Source organism: Triturus cristatus, chromosome 5_1 (genome assembly GCF_964204655.1).
Source record: "Triturus cristatus chromosome 5_1, aTriCri1.1, whole genome shotgun sequence".
In the NCBI taxonomy this organism is placed as follows: domain Eukaryota; kingdom Metazoa; phylum Chordata; class Amphibia; order Caudata; family Salamandridae; genus Triturus; species Triturus cristatus.
The window spans coordinates 326,679,160-326,694,102 of NC_140587.1; the positions used below are offsets into that span (position 1 = coordinate 326,679,160).

The 14,943-nt window shown below is 45.9% G+C and overlaps 1 protein-coding gene across 1 annotated transcript; it reads right to left on the reverse strand.

The window, feature by feature from the left end:
- Positions 1 to 8,425: 8,425 nt before the first annotated feature.
- On the reverse strand, positions 8,426 to 10,409 carry LOC146830869 (uncharacterized). Its single transcript, XM_085605066.1, has 2 exons — positions 9,800 to 10,409; positions 8,426 to 9,503 (listed from the first exon to the last, which is right to left on the reverse strand). Exons 1-2 carry the CDS (start codon positions 10,230 to 10,232, stop codon positions 8,635 to 8,637), a joined length of 1,302 nt encoding a protein of 433 aa, XP_085461192.1. The 5' UTR covers positions 10,233 to 10,409; the 3' UTR covers positions 8,426 to 8,634.
- Between the last annotated feature and the right edge of the window lie 4,534 nt (positions 10,410 to 14,943).

Here is a 14,943-nt window from a genome sequence, read left to right on the forward strand (position 1 = left end):
TGTTGTTCTATTTGCTTTTTCTGCAGTCCCTCCTTTTGAACCTCCCCTTTGACCTCCTCCCTCCCCTCCTAGTTTTGACTGATCCCTTTTTTGTGTTGCAACCTGTTGCTTATACGCCACTTGGCTAGTTCCTTCTGAAAGGAAGAGGCACTTTCTCCTAAAGGGGTCTCCTGTGGCATACTGCTGGAGGCTGTGCTACTCTGTGATGAAACAGAAATGTTGCTGACTGAGCGGGTGTCATCACTCTCGTCCCTTTCATCTCTATTTTTCTTTTTCTCCTCCGCCCCCTGAATATTATCAATTTTTTTGCTAAGGTATATACATGGCCATCACGGTAATCCCAATCATCTCTTTTGATCTTTCTTAATTTTTTCTCCTTGAGGTAGACCTGATGGTTATCCATAACCTTTATAAGGATTGCATAGTTTTTCTCAATCAAATCCTTCTGTTATATCTCATTGATGTCCTTCTCAATTGCTTCAATCTCTCCTTGAAGTTTCTCCCCCTTTTCCATGGCAAGTTTCACTAGGATTTGCATCAATGTATGTGAAGCCCTCTCTAGATTGCTTTCCAATTATTTTAATAACTCTTCGCTTAAGTCTTCGAAGGTGGGGAAAATTTAAATTCTTAGCCCAGTAGGTATTTTTCGATTGTCCATGTATTGTTGGAAGGTCACTCCATCCCACCAACGGGACAACTCTTGTTTTGTTAGTTGCTTTAAACTTCAGAACAAGGTTTTAAGGCTTACATTATTAGATGCCCCTTGATTCACTGGCTGTTTCACAAGATTAGTGCCAAATACGTACTGCGTCATCTCCTCTCTGCCATCATCGAATCTAGGCATGATTTACGATAATAACTGCGGGATGAGTGCAAAAACAGTCCACAATTTAAGCAATCAAAACACTCCTTACAACGGCTGACCCAAGGTTCAGCACATCAAACCCTATCTTTACAGTTTTAGAGTTCTATGCATCGTCTTCCGGCACTTGCTGCTGTTAAGTGCCCTTGGGTCCAGAGAAAGCAAAGTCTTTGTGGTAATGGAAGGTGTACCAGAAATTAAGTCAAAGTATTATACTTTAGTCCATTAGTTAGTTTTATTGGTGAAAAAAGTATCCATCAGCCAATACGTTTCGTTCCTTAGACCAAAGGAACTTCATCAGGGCTGAAACAATGACACAAGACACAGTATAAGTCATCACACATAAACGACATAAAAGACATAAAATTTACAACAATACATGTGTACATGAAAGACTCTACAGTATATACAAAGTGAAACAGGAGACTATAAATGACGCACATAAACCCATTTGAAATCAAAAACAATCTAGTCGTAAAACAGCCCACATAACAATTATGTACGAACATATTAAACATATTACCACGTAAAGTTCGATAAAAGAGTAATAATGACCATTTGTGTCAACAAGTGTGCAGGATTAGACACATAGCTTTGAGATCACGTCTATTATATACGAACATCGTGAATCAATCACTACATGGGAAAGCATAAAGTCATAAACAAAGTTTTGGCATATTGTTAAACTATTGAAAGCATACAAGCGGTGATAAATCTAGTATCTCAAATTCAAATGTAAATGTAAGGGATTGAAGAAATGAAGAATAGGAAAATTGAAAAAGCCAAGGGGAGAAATCTGAAAAACAAGAAGGAAGCCTTCAAGAGAAAGTTATTGGAATTAAAACTGATATACAGAACTGCAAGGTAAACGTCACCTCTCACCTCAAACGATCAAGTAGAATGTTCTATAGGTTCATTTGTGAATAAGGCAGTAGGAAAATCATCCCATAATAAGGCTCAAATAAATCAGCTCCCACGGTATCATCTGTGGGAGTAAAGCCCTATCAACAGAGTGCTGCATGAAAGGACAAGTACATCATGAATGCCAGCTTTGTAGACGAAAAAGCTCTTTCGAATCACTACCAGTATAATTGACTACCTCTGCTGCAGGAATATATACACAGACACAGAGCAGTGGCTCGGCGGGGGACCCAAGCCTATCCTGGTCACAGTGCGTCCGGCCTCATGGGCTGAGTTGTTTCAAGGGACCCATTTATCCGTTACAGTCCACTCCAAGGTCTCCCCTGTGCTGCACTCGCCACCGCCTTGTCCCTTTCTCTGCAGTACGGTTGCTCGCCGCTCACTTCCACATGCAGCAGCCCAGGCATCAAAATCCCCTCTCACTTCCCTTCTCGGCCGCTCTCTGCACCATTGCACGCAACACAACCGCACAAGGGGGTCCACTATGCTTTAGGGGCCGCTACACAAATCTCCTCAGCAGTTCCGTTACTTCACCAGCCCTTGCTTAATACATCATCCACGACAGCTGGGGAACACACCAGAGGCCGAGCTCCTCTCGCCTGGCTGTGCCGAGTCGCACAGTTCAGCCTGCCTCGCAGTGCCGATGTCCCCAGTGACGCAGGAGCCCATACCACACAGTTCTCCCCAGGCAGTCCGCTGCAGTGCCTCCGACTGTGCAGCACTGCATGGCCCCTCCGCCTCACCTTCTAGTGTCCTGCAGTCACCTCGCTCAACGCTTTCGATCAGTGGTTCTTTTCCTCCCAGGTCTGCTCTTCCTCAGATTCCCCCAGCCACCGCCGTTGCAATCAGCCCACCAGGGGCCTTCCATATGAGTCAGGAACGTGCAATTGGCAACACTCTCTTTTCCTGCCTTTGACCAGTAGTGCCACTCGTCGCGCTTCACAGTGCGGGCCTTTCCTCCTGTTCAGGCATCCAAGATGGCGGTCGGGCCCAAAATGGCGATCAATTAGTATCCTGCTTCCCCTTGCAGTGTCTCATTGCTTCACGCCCAGGGGTAGTCCACCGTCCGCCATCCCGGGACACAATCCTCTCTGTTAATGCCGCTGCAGTGTTCCCGCTGTTCTGTGCTTTCCGCCCTCGCCTCATGCTGCGGTCCAGCCTCTCCGCACTCCTCCACTGCGCAGCGGGTCTCTTCTCCAAGACTCCGCTTCTCGTCGGCATCCCCCAGTCACACCGCTGCTTATAATCCACCGGGCCCTCTGTTTGCTTCCCCGCTGTCCAGCAATGTCAAGCAGCCGCCCCTCTCAATGCAGATACATACGGTAGTACCCACCGCTGCCTCCTACTCAACGGGCTCCTCCGCTCCACCAGGTGTCTAGGGTGACCGTCCGCTCTCTCAGCTGGTCATCCGTCCATGGTCCGACACTCCCTGGGGTGCCTCGTTACCTCCTCCGGCGCACCCAGCCACCGCTCGAGTCCCCGCCAGGCACTCACTCACACGACGATCGCCCCTGATGCGTCCTTTGTCCTCCTGGCCGTCGCAAAGCACAATTACAACAAATTTCTCCTTGTTGGGCCAACACCTGCCGGTCCCGTTTCTGCAGGGTTCCCAAAGCTTCACTGTGGCAGAGATGGCAGAATCAGCTTCAACCCGCTGCCCCCGTCCTCTTCCGCTTCTCCCCTGTAATCGCCCTGATCCGGTTCTGGTTGGTGCTTTCATGTCAGCGCCATTTTTGCCGATCTGCAGGGAATTGCGTCGCCTCGCCAGCTCCCCAGGCAGGGGGGTACCCAGCCTCCTGATCGGCACTGCGGACGTTCCCAGCCCCCGTTGTTGTCTCACTGGGCGGTCTGGGAATAAATTCAAGGTCCCAGTACAATATAAATACGGGGTCGGCGCGGAGCTCCAAGCTCACACGTCTTCCCTCATCCGCTCCGTGGCCACAACCCCCATGCGGTTCATGACAACAATATTACCGCCTTTATCTGCTTCTCTGATGCCAATGTCGGGGTCCCTGCTTAGTCTATTAAGTGCCTGTCTTTAAGCCAGTGAGATATTATGTCGGATCGGCGGTACAAATTTCCTAGGCACTTCTAGATTAAAAATATCCTCCGATACTTTATCATAAAAGGCATCAATGGTATGATGATGGGCACTTGTTGGTACAAATTTAGACCTAGGCCTCAGGCTGCTATCCATATTGAGATCTTGAGAGATATTGAATTCTTCCAATAATGACGGAATATTGTGTACCCCATCTTCACTAAGAGACAACAAACAATGTACAGTACGAACATCAGCAATGGTATGCGTACCAGTACTCTTAACAACAGGGAGTTCAGATATCTCTATTGCCCTATTAGAGAAGCAGTCCTCAAGTTTAAGTGCTCTAACAAATTTGTATAGATCAGCATGAAAGTTCGTAAAGTCCCCACCCTGGGTAGGGCATCGTTTTAGACCCATACTCCATAATATTATTTCATCTGCATCAAAGATTTTATTCAAATCACTTTTATCATTTGTAATATCAATAGGGTTTACAACACCACATGTTAAGTTGTCAACACCTTCTTGGCCCTTGTTGTTCTATTTGCTTTTTCTGCAGTCCCTCCTTTTGAACCTCCCCTTTGACCTCCTCCCTCCCCTCCTAGTTTTGACTGATCCCTTTTTTTTGTTGCAACCTGTTGCTTATACGCCACTTGGCTAGTTCCTTCTGAAAGGAAGAGGCACTTTCTCCTAAAGGGGTCTCCTGTGGCATACTGCTGGAGGCTGTGCTACTCTGTGATGAAACAGAAATGTTGCTGACTGAGCGGGTGTCATCACTCTCGTCCCTTTCATCTCTATTTTTCTTTTTCTCCTCCGCCCCCTGAATATTATCAATTTTTTTTCTAAGGTATATACATGGCCATCACGGTAATCCCAATCATCTCTTTTGATCTTTCTTAATTTTTTCTCCTTGAGGTAGACCTGATGGTTATCCATAACCTTTATAAGGATTGCATAGTTTTTCTCAATCAAATCCTTCTGTTATATCTCATTGATGTCCTTCTCAATTGCTTCAATCTCTCCTTGAAGTTTCTCCCCCTTTTCCATGGCAAGTTTCACTAGGATTTGCATCAATGTATGTGAAGCCCTCTCTAGATTGCTTTCCAATTATTTTAATAACTCTTCGCTTAAGTCTTCGAAGGTGGGGAAAATTTAAATTCTTAGCCCAGTAGGTATTTTTCGATTGTCCATGTATTGTAGGAAGGTCACTCCATCCCACCAACGGGACAACTCTTGTTTTGTTAGTTGCTTTAAACTTCAGAACAAGGTTTTAAGGCTTACATTATTAGATGCCCCTTGATTCACTGGCTGTTTCACAAGATTAGTGCCAAATACGTTCTGCGTCATCTCCTCTCTGCCATCATCGAATCTAGGCATGATTTACGATAATAACTGCGGGATGAGTGCAAAAACAGTCCACAATTTAAGCAATCAAAACACTCCTTACAACGGCTGACCCAAGGTTCAGCACATCAAACCCTATCTTTACAGTTTTAGAGTTCTATGCATCGTCTTCCGGCACTTGCTGCTGTTAAGTGCCCTTGGGTCCAGAGAAAGCAAAGTCTTTGTGGTAATGGAAGGTGTACCAGAAATTAAGTCAAAGTATTATACTTTAGTCCATTAGTTAGTTTTATTGGTGAAAAAAGTATCCATCAGCCAATACGTTTCGTTCCTTAGACCAAAGGAACTTCATCAGGGCTGAAACAATGACACAAGACACAGTATAAGTCATCACACATAAACGACATAAAAGACATACAATTTACAACAATACATGTGTACATGAAAGACTCTACAGTATATACAAAGTGAAACAGGAGACTATAAATGACGCACATAAACCCATTTGAAATCAAAAACAATCTAGTCGTAAAACAGCCCACATAACAATTATGTACGAACATATTAAACATATTACCACGTAAAGTTCGATAAAAGAGTAATAATGACCATTTGTGTCAACAAGTGTGCAGGATTAGACACATAGCTTTGAGATCACGTCTATTATATACGAACATCGTGAATCAATCACTACATGGGAAAGCATAAAGTCATAAACAAAGTTTTGGCATATTGTTAAACTATTGAAAGCATACAAGCGGTGATAAATCTAGTATCTCAAATTCAAATGTAAATGTAAGGGATTGAAGAAATGAAGAATAGGAAAATTGAAAAAGCCAAGGGGAGAAATCTGAAAAACAAGAAGGAAGCCTTCAAGAGAAAGTTATTGGAATTAAAACTGATATACAGAACTGCAAGGTAAACGTCACCTCTCACCTCAAACGATCAAGTAGAATGTTCTATAGGTTCATTTGTGAATAAGGCAGTAGGAAAATCATCCCATAATAAGGCTCAAATAAATCAGCTCCCACGGTATCATCTGTGGGAGTAAAGCCCTATCAACAGAGTGCTGCATGAAAGGACAAGTACATCATGAATGCCAGCTTTGTAGACGAAAAAGCTCTTTCGAATCACTACCAGTATAATTGACTACCTCTGCTGCAGGAATATATACAGCAGAACATGTGTATACAAAGTAAAACATTAACTCGTCAGAAGGACCGGTGTTTAGAAGAAGTGGCTGAGCACTCACAGCCTGGAACCTTCATATGAATAATAGAAACGCCTACACTAACCTGGCTCGTGGTAATGGACTAAAGTATACAACTTTGACTTCATTTCTGGTGCACCTTCCATTTCCACAAACACTTTGTCAAGAACTTATGGAAGCTGGGTTAACATTAAACTCTGAAAAGTGTGAAATTGCTAAACCAGAACTAACATTTTATGGTCATATATTCTCAAGCAAGGGACTGAGATCGGATCCGAAAATGGTATTGTCACGAATAGCAATGTCTTATCCGAAGGATATAACAGTTACGCTCTTTCTTGGTAATGGCTAGCTATTGTTACAGTTATATCAAGGATTATGCTACTGTCAGTGCACCCCTTAGAGAGCTAAAGAAGAAGGAGAGGACCTTCTTCTGGAGTAAGGAATGTAGGAATGCATTTCAGAAGATAAAAGGTGACATAGTGACAGCATCAATTTAAAGTACTTTGGGCCATATGTAGGAAACAGTTATGCGATCGCAAACAGTGCGATTCGCAGGAATCTGGGTGTTTGCGATCGCAAAACATACTTGAGCCATGTAGGAAAGGTATACGCAGAAGAGCTGTGCGAATCGCTAATTTAGCGATTAGCTATTTTGCGGAAAGTGGAGTCTGCGAATAAATCAGCGTAATCGCAGTCTGCGCACCAGTATTAGCGAAAATCGCTGTTACCGAACTCGCAAATAGCGATAGCGCAAAATGACATGTTCAGAAAACTCGCAAATAGCGATTATGCAAAATTCGCAATTTTGCACTTCCCAATTACCATCAACACTGAGCAGGTGGTAACCTACTGCAACCTATTTAAACAGGCCCACAATGCCACAGGGCCTTTCCACCATGGCTGGGCTGTACGTGATAGCCAGGAGGCTGCGAATCAGGGATGCCACACAGAGACGGAGACGCCAGGAAAGGATCTACAGAGCACGCATCACCCTCTTCCAAGTGACCGATGAGGAGATCCATGTCAACTACAGGCTGCACCCAGACAGCATCCTGGATTTAATTGCTGAACTGACACCCATACTTGACCACCCCACACGCAGGGCACACTCCATTCCCACCCATGTACAGGTGCTGTGCTCACTGCACCTCCTGGCATCAGGTAGTTTCCAGGGGGTCATTGCCACAGCAGGAGGTGTCTCCCAAAGTGCACTTTCGCGCTTCTTCCACGCTTTCCTGGATGCAATGGTACAGAGGCTGCATCACCACATACAATTTCCTAGCACAGCACAGGCACTGGATCAGACCAAGCAAGATTTCTACCAAATTGCACAATTCCCCCATGTCATTGGCTGCATAGATGGGACACATATCGCTATTTCACCCCCCTCACATAATGAGTATGTATTTCGCAACAGAAAGTCATATCATTCCCTGAACATCCAGGTAGTGTGCAATGCCCAACACTTAATCACTGATATTGTGGCCAAATACCCTGGAAGCACACACGACTCATTCATGTTTCGCCACTGTGCATTACATCGCAGACTCACAAATGGTGATTTTGGAGAGGGCTATCTGCTAGGTAAATGCCTGTTAAACACACACAGAGGCAGTAGAGTGATGCAGTGGCAGGACACTATTGAACATTAATCTGCTTATGCCCCGCAGGTGACAGTGCGTATGCTGTACGAGACTACATCCTCACACCGTACCTGAATCCATCAACTGCAGGTGAGAGGGGGTACAACAGCGCACACAGAGCTACACGCTGTGCCATTGAGAGGACATTTGGAATCCTAAAGAGCCGTTTTCGATGCCTCCATAAGAGTGGTGGAGCGCTACAGTACAGCCCTGAGACGTGTTGCAAAATAGTGGTTGCCTGTGCAATGCTACACAACATCGCTACCAAGAAAGGAACCCCAGTGGACCTGACAGACTCTGAATCATCAGATGAGGATGGAGCAGCACCACATCGCGCTCCCGCAGGAGGTGCTGGTGCAGCTGCCGGACGTATGAGACGTGATGAGATCACCCAAAACTACTTCTAAGTGAGTAATGATGACACAATGACACTGATTGGTGACTGACAGGGATGTTTATTTCTGTGTCATCAGGCATTGAGTGATCTCACGTTGTGACGTTAAAGTCCCTGCATGCACTTGTTTGTGTCACAGTGCAAAGAGTAACAACAGACACTGAGTCTACATGGACTGTGTTGCATCACACATGGCCATTAGTCCCTTGTGTCCCTTCACCTCCTACGTGCACGGCCTGGTGCGCCTCGCTGTGTGCGCGCTGTGCCCTCCCTTGACTCATCCTCCACTGTGCTCTGTCGTGCACTCCTGCGTCTTTCCTGTGGTATTGGGGGAGTGATGCTGCTCCTGCTCGATTGTTCATCAGTGTCCGTGGCTGCAAGTGCACCTATGCCACCTGTGGCGGTTGCGCGCATCTGGTCCACCGCATGTGTGACCTGCACCAAGACACTGCCCACGTCCTGGCAGCAGTGGGCCATCTCGCGCTGCATGCCAACACATCTTCTGGCCAGCAAGGATGTGGCGGTTGTGTGGCGGTTCACAGCCCTTGTGTATAGGTCCAGCCGTGTGTGAAGGCGATGTCTGTCCCGGCGCCGCGCTGCCCTGTCCCTCGCTATCTCCCTGCACAGTCCCTCCAATGCACCAGTCATGGCCATCACTCCTGCGCGCAACTCGGTCATGTTGTGGTTATGTGCTGTCAGCTGCCGTTGTATTGACCTGATTCCCTTCACTTGCAGGCGCTGCTGCTTCAGCATGCTGCCCTCCAGGCCCGAGAACACCGTGTCCTCTTCAACAGGAGCAGTGCTGGTGGACGGCCGTTCCCTGCGTCTCATCCCTCTCCCTACTCTTGATTGTTCAGGGGACTGTGTTTGTTGCAGTCCTGCACGCTGCCTGTGCACTGGCTGTTGCTCCTCTGCTGTGTCTGGTGCCTGTGTCTCCAACAGTGGTAGTGGTGGGACAATTATGCGACGCCTGCATGGTGCTGTGTCGGCAGTTGTGGCTGCGCCCTGATCCTTCTGGCATGCCTGGTCCTCCATCTCAACTGTTGGCTCACATTCAGCCTCACTATCCTGTGTTGGTGGTGGTGCTGTGGATTAAATGACACACATTAGTACTGTGTCCTGTGTGGTATTTGTCATGCATTAGTTTCAAGCAATAAAATCTCATGGGTACTATCGGTCTATTTCTATCTCTGCATGATGGAGTCCTTCCTATTCCACCTGTCTGTGTCTCACTGGCACAGTTATCAGTGCATGTGACTACGTTTCCCATAATGCATTACTGTGTGTGCTGTGTGACATTTACTGGAGTTGCAGTCAGGTTGCCTTTTGGGGGATGTGGGTGGTTTGGGGATGTAGCAGGGGGTCTTGCCATGCACCTTACCTTGTCTGGTGTCTGGGTGTTCTGAGCTGTCCAGGTCAGCCACTCCACTCACGCTCTCAGGCTGCAGTGTGCCCTCCACCAGCTCCTCCAGGGGTGTCGGTTCGGTTGCAGTGGAAGGGCCCCCACCGGTTTTTTTAGCCTCTGCCAGTCTTGTTGCCACCCTCTCCTTTGACCTCTGCCGCATGTCATACCATCTTTTACGTAGGTCCTCCACACTGCGGTGTGTGACACCAATGGCATTCACTTTCTCTTGGATGTCACTCCAAATCTTGCGCTTTCTGGCCTCAGGTACTCTCAGGGAACTTTTCCCAAATAGGAGATCATGGTTGCTGACCACCTCCTGTGTGAGGACCTCCAGCTCCCTCTCACTGAATTTCTGTTTCCTCTTCCTTGATGGTTCCTCCTGCTGCTTTTCAGTCCCCTGGGAATCCATTTGACTGGTTTTCAAATGCAGAGCTTCACTGTTCTCCTCTCCACACAGGCTCTCAAACAGCTACTGGCTCACACACAGCTGCTGGCAATCAGGTGCAGCATGGGCAGTCACACTTCCTGGTTGTGATGTCATCATTCTGCACCTGAATTGCAGATTCCCAGATTTGCGATTCCTTAATAGCGTTCTCGCAATTAAGGAATCGCTATTAGGGTAATCGCAAAATAATTCTGCGAATTTTTGCGCATCGCTAATTATTCGCTAAAATCTACCTACATAGCTATTTGCGATTCGGAATTTGCGATTCGCGAAAAATCGCAATTTCCGATTCGCAAATTCCATTCTACCTACATATGGCCCTTTGTCCCAGAGATAGAGATAGTGGTGGCTGCAAGTCCGGTGGAACTAGGTGCTATCTTACTGCAGCATAGGTTTGGGAAAGACACCCCAAGGTTTGTGGTGTCACATGCCAGCCAAAGCTTAACGAATGTAAAGAAAAAATACTCTCAACCGGAAAAGGAAAGTTTGGCGGTGGTCTGGGCATGTGAGCATTATCACGATTCTTGTTTGGAAAACCATTTGTGATAGTAACAGATCACCAGGCACTCATGACTATTTTTGGAACTCCAAAAGTGAAAATACCTCTTCGGATTGAAAGGTGGGGTATGAGGTTGATGGACTATGGTTTAAAAATAATTCATAAGCCTGGAAAAGAGTATAATCCAGCTGACTGTTTGTCTAGACACCCAATAGATGCAGACAAATAGATGACACAGAAGATCATATACATTTCATAATTAAGGCGACAGTTCCTGAAGTAATCTCTGAACAAGAATTGATTCATGAATCTAATAAAGATAATACTCTAGCAAAAGTGAAAAGAATAATATGCTTAAATAGATGGAAGCATGTCAATGCCTTAATGAAATTTCAACCAGGAATATGCAAAAGAGATGTGCTCGCATTCAAAAATATTCAAGCAGAGCTAAAAATAGCCACTCCTGGCATTCTTATAAGAGGAAACAGAATAGTCATTGCAAGCAATTTACAACGGCATGTCATTCATCTTGCACATGAAAGTCACAGAGGGATATCAGCGACAAAAACTCTTTTAAGAGAAAAAGTGTGGTTTCCAAGGCTTGACAGTCAAGCAGAAGAAGTCATACAATCTTGCCATTTCTGTCAGTGTACAACAAGAGAAAGAACTGTTGAAGAGCTACACATATCTAAGCCCCAATATGCTGTATGGTCCGAACTAATGTGTGATTTCTATGGACCCCTAGATTTGCTGCAGTATTTGTTTGTACTTATTGATGAATATTCCCGGTTCCCAATTGCAAAATCAGTGTCATCCATTTCTGCATCCATGATATTAACTGTTCTTGATGAAATTGTTTCAGCTTTGGGGTATACCAAAGTTTTAAAAACAGATAATGGTCCGCCTTTCAATGGAAAATAATTTACCAAATTTCTTGGATACATGGGTGTGAGACACAGAAAAATGACTCCACTCTGGCCACAAGCAAACGCAAGAGTGGAAAGATTGATGGCTGCCTTAAAGAAAAGTGTGTGAAAAGATGTCCAGAGTCTGATATGCAGGTAGGACATATCTTTATTGACTGTCAGCCATCCACCTGAGGTAGCAACTGCTGCCCACAGAATCCCCTGTCCCTAACATTCCCATTCCATTCTAGACCCCACTCATATCCCCTCTTACCAATAAAAGAAACATTGAAGAACAATAGAAAGAAAAGAAGAATATACCAACAAATGAGATGAACAAAAGGACCATAATGAAACAAGAAACATTGCAATCAAGGAAACTCAAAAGATTGGTCGGATGCCAAAGTGAAGAACAAAATTGCACAACAAAATCAATGCTTGATATAATCACTATAACGTGTAGGAGGTTTTGTGTTCCTGACAGAACCTTCAGCCAAGGTACCACTGCAATTTCCTCTAGCTGCAGTGGCATCATTGTCAAAAACCACCATCCAGCTGAAAATTACCATCCTTGAACATAGCATCATGGCAACCACCCAAATTGTCACACACCACAGAGGTTTTATTATCAGGAATCAAAGAAACCATACTCTTACACCACAATCACATGATCACGAACACCAACCACCCTCTTGGGAGAAGAAAATTTGGAGCAACACTTCCTCACAAAACCAGGTTTCTTTATGCAAACCCAATCACCGACCTTGACCGACACTTTCCTCCCAGTAGCTTTCACACCCACTTTACCAGCCAATGCCTTTCCCACATCCAAAACTTTTCCCAAAACAACATTGTTCACCATCTTCCAATCCATCCAATCTCTCTTCAATTAGTGCCAGCTACTCTTCCTCTCATAATGGGGAAAGGGGACACCCCCGTTATACTATATGGGGTTGTTCTGTATGCCCACAACATGTCTTTCAAAACCTGCTTCCAATTCCAGTTATTCACCAAGGCTAACTGCAACTGATCTATTACCACACAATTAAACCTCTCCACCAAACCATTACTTCTGGGGTGGTAAAGAGTCGTTGTAATGTGGCAAATACCATTCCTTCGCAGAAATTCACTCATTTCCATGGACACCAACTGGGTACTGTTGTCAGTGACCAGTTCCTCGGGATAACCGTCTCTGGCAAAAACATCGCTAAGGAAGTCAGACACAACAGAAATGGAAATACATTCAGCCATCTTTATGTCAGGCCACCTAGACAAATAGTCAACGCGTATGAAAGCAAATTTGGGTCTACTTCCTAACACTGCAAATGGCCCAGAAGTATCCAAGGCCAATTTGTTTCAAGGCATGGACAGTGGCTCCACAGAAACATCGGGAGACGGTTCAGTGACCTGAGACTTGTCACTAATGACACAAGCATTACAATCTTTGACAAAATGTTCCGCCATTCTGTCGACTCCCGGCCACCAGAATTCTTCCCTGATTCTACGTTTAAGCGCCCTAATACCACCATGGCCATTATGTGCAAGGTATACAATTTTCCTTCTCAGACCTTCAGGGGCAACCAGTAAACACCCTCTATGCAAAATACCATTGACCAAAGATGATTCATTACTCACTCTCTCAAAAGAAACAAAACTTTCATGTAAGTCCTTAACTTTGGGCCACCCCTGAAACATATACCATTTAACACTAGCCAAAACATCATCTTTTTCCAACACATCAAAACACTCCTTTACACACAACGCCCCTTCCAAAGCCTTGTCCAGGGAACTCATCATACATTTCATAACCAAATCGTCATCATCACAAACCTAGACAAACATTCCGCCGCAAAGTTCCTTTTGCCTGACACATGTTCTAACTTGTACTGAAACTCTTGCATGCCATACTGCCACTTGGCAATGTGGCGAGTAGCTCTTCCACCACCACGAGTACAAAGTAAATCCACCAAGGGTTTGTGGTTTGTTCGTAGAACAAATTCTCTCCCCCACAAGTAAGTTTTAAAATACTCAGTTCCCCAACACATGGCTAGAGCCTCCCTCTCAATGGCTGAATAGGTGGCTTCAGGCCCACGTAGAGTCCTGGATGCAAAAGCTATACTCTCCTCACTCACATTCGAGCACTTCTGTAACAATACTGCCCCCAAACCCACACTGCTGGCATCCGTCATCATAATACTTAAATCCTCTGTGTTGAAGCACTTCAAGAGATGTGCAGAAACGATACTTCTTTTAATTTCAATAAAAACACTTTCAATCAATCAATCAATCAGAACACTTGTAAAGCGCACTACTCACCCGTGGGGGTCTCAAGGCGCCAGGTCTTGAGTAGTCTTCTGAAGGTAAGCATGTCCTGGGTCTGCCGTAGGAGGATGGGGAGGGTGTTCCAAGTCTTGGTGGCGAAGTAGGACAACGATTGGCCGCTGGAGGTCCCTCTTCGGATGCGGGGGACAGTGGCGAGTGCAAGGTTGGCGGAGGGGAACTGGCGGTTGGGGGTGTAGAAGGTGAGTCATATGTTGAGGTATGCTGGTCCGGTGTTGTGGAGTGCCTTGTGTGTGTGGGTGAGGAGCTTGAAGGTGATCCTCTTGTCGACAGGGAGCCAGTGCAGGTCTCTCAGTTGGGGTGTGATGTGGCTGCGGCGGGGGGTGTCGAGGATCAGGCTTGCAGAGGCATTTTGAATCCATTGTAGTCATTTCAGGAGTTTGGCTGAGGCTCCTGCGTAGAGGGCGTTTCAGTAGTACAGCCTGCTGCCGACGAGGGCCTGGGTGACCGTTCTTGTTTCAGTGGGGATCCACCTGTGGATCTTGTGGAGCATGCGAAGGGTGTTGAAGCAGGACGATGAGACGGCGTTGACCTGCTTTGTCATGGAGAGAGTAAGAGTTGAGGATGAACCCCAGGTTTCGTGCGTGGTCGATGGGTGTTGGTGCTGTTCCCAGTGCGGCCGGCCACCAGGAGTCGTCCCAGGCCGATGGGCTGGATCCGAGGATGAGGACTTCTGTCTTGTCCGAGTTTAGCTTCAGATGGCTGTTTTTCATCCACTCGGCGACGGCTTTCATACCTTCGTGGAGGTTCACACTCACTTGTTCATTCATATCTCGCATTCTTCTTGAGAAGGTTACGTAAAACCGCAGTCTTGCTAGCAAATTGCGGTTCAAATTTGGCATAAAATTCAACTAGTCCTAAAAAGGACCTGAGTTGATCCTTATCTGTGGGTGATAGTTCATCCTCAATGGCCTTCAACACCTTGAATTGG

What these genes read in the sequence shown, in the direction of transcription:
- LOC146830869 (XM_085605066.1), bottom strand. Translation starts at nt 10,232, where the DNA reads ATGGATTCCCAGGGGACTGAAAAGCAGCAGGAGGAACCATCAAGGAAG. An exon ending in ACACCCAGACACCAGACAAG is followed by an intron (nt 9,504 to 9,799) that starts GTAAGGTGCATG and finishes TTTAATCCACAG; the next exon opens with CACCACCACCAACACAGGAT.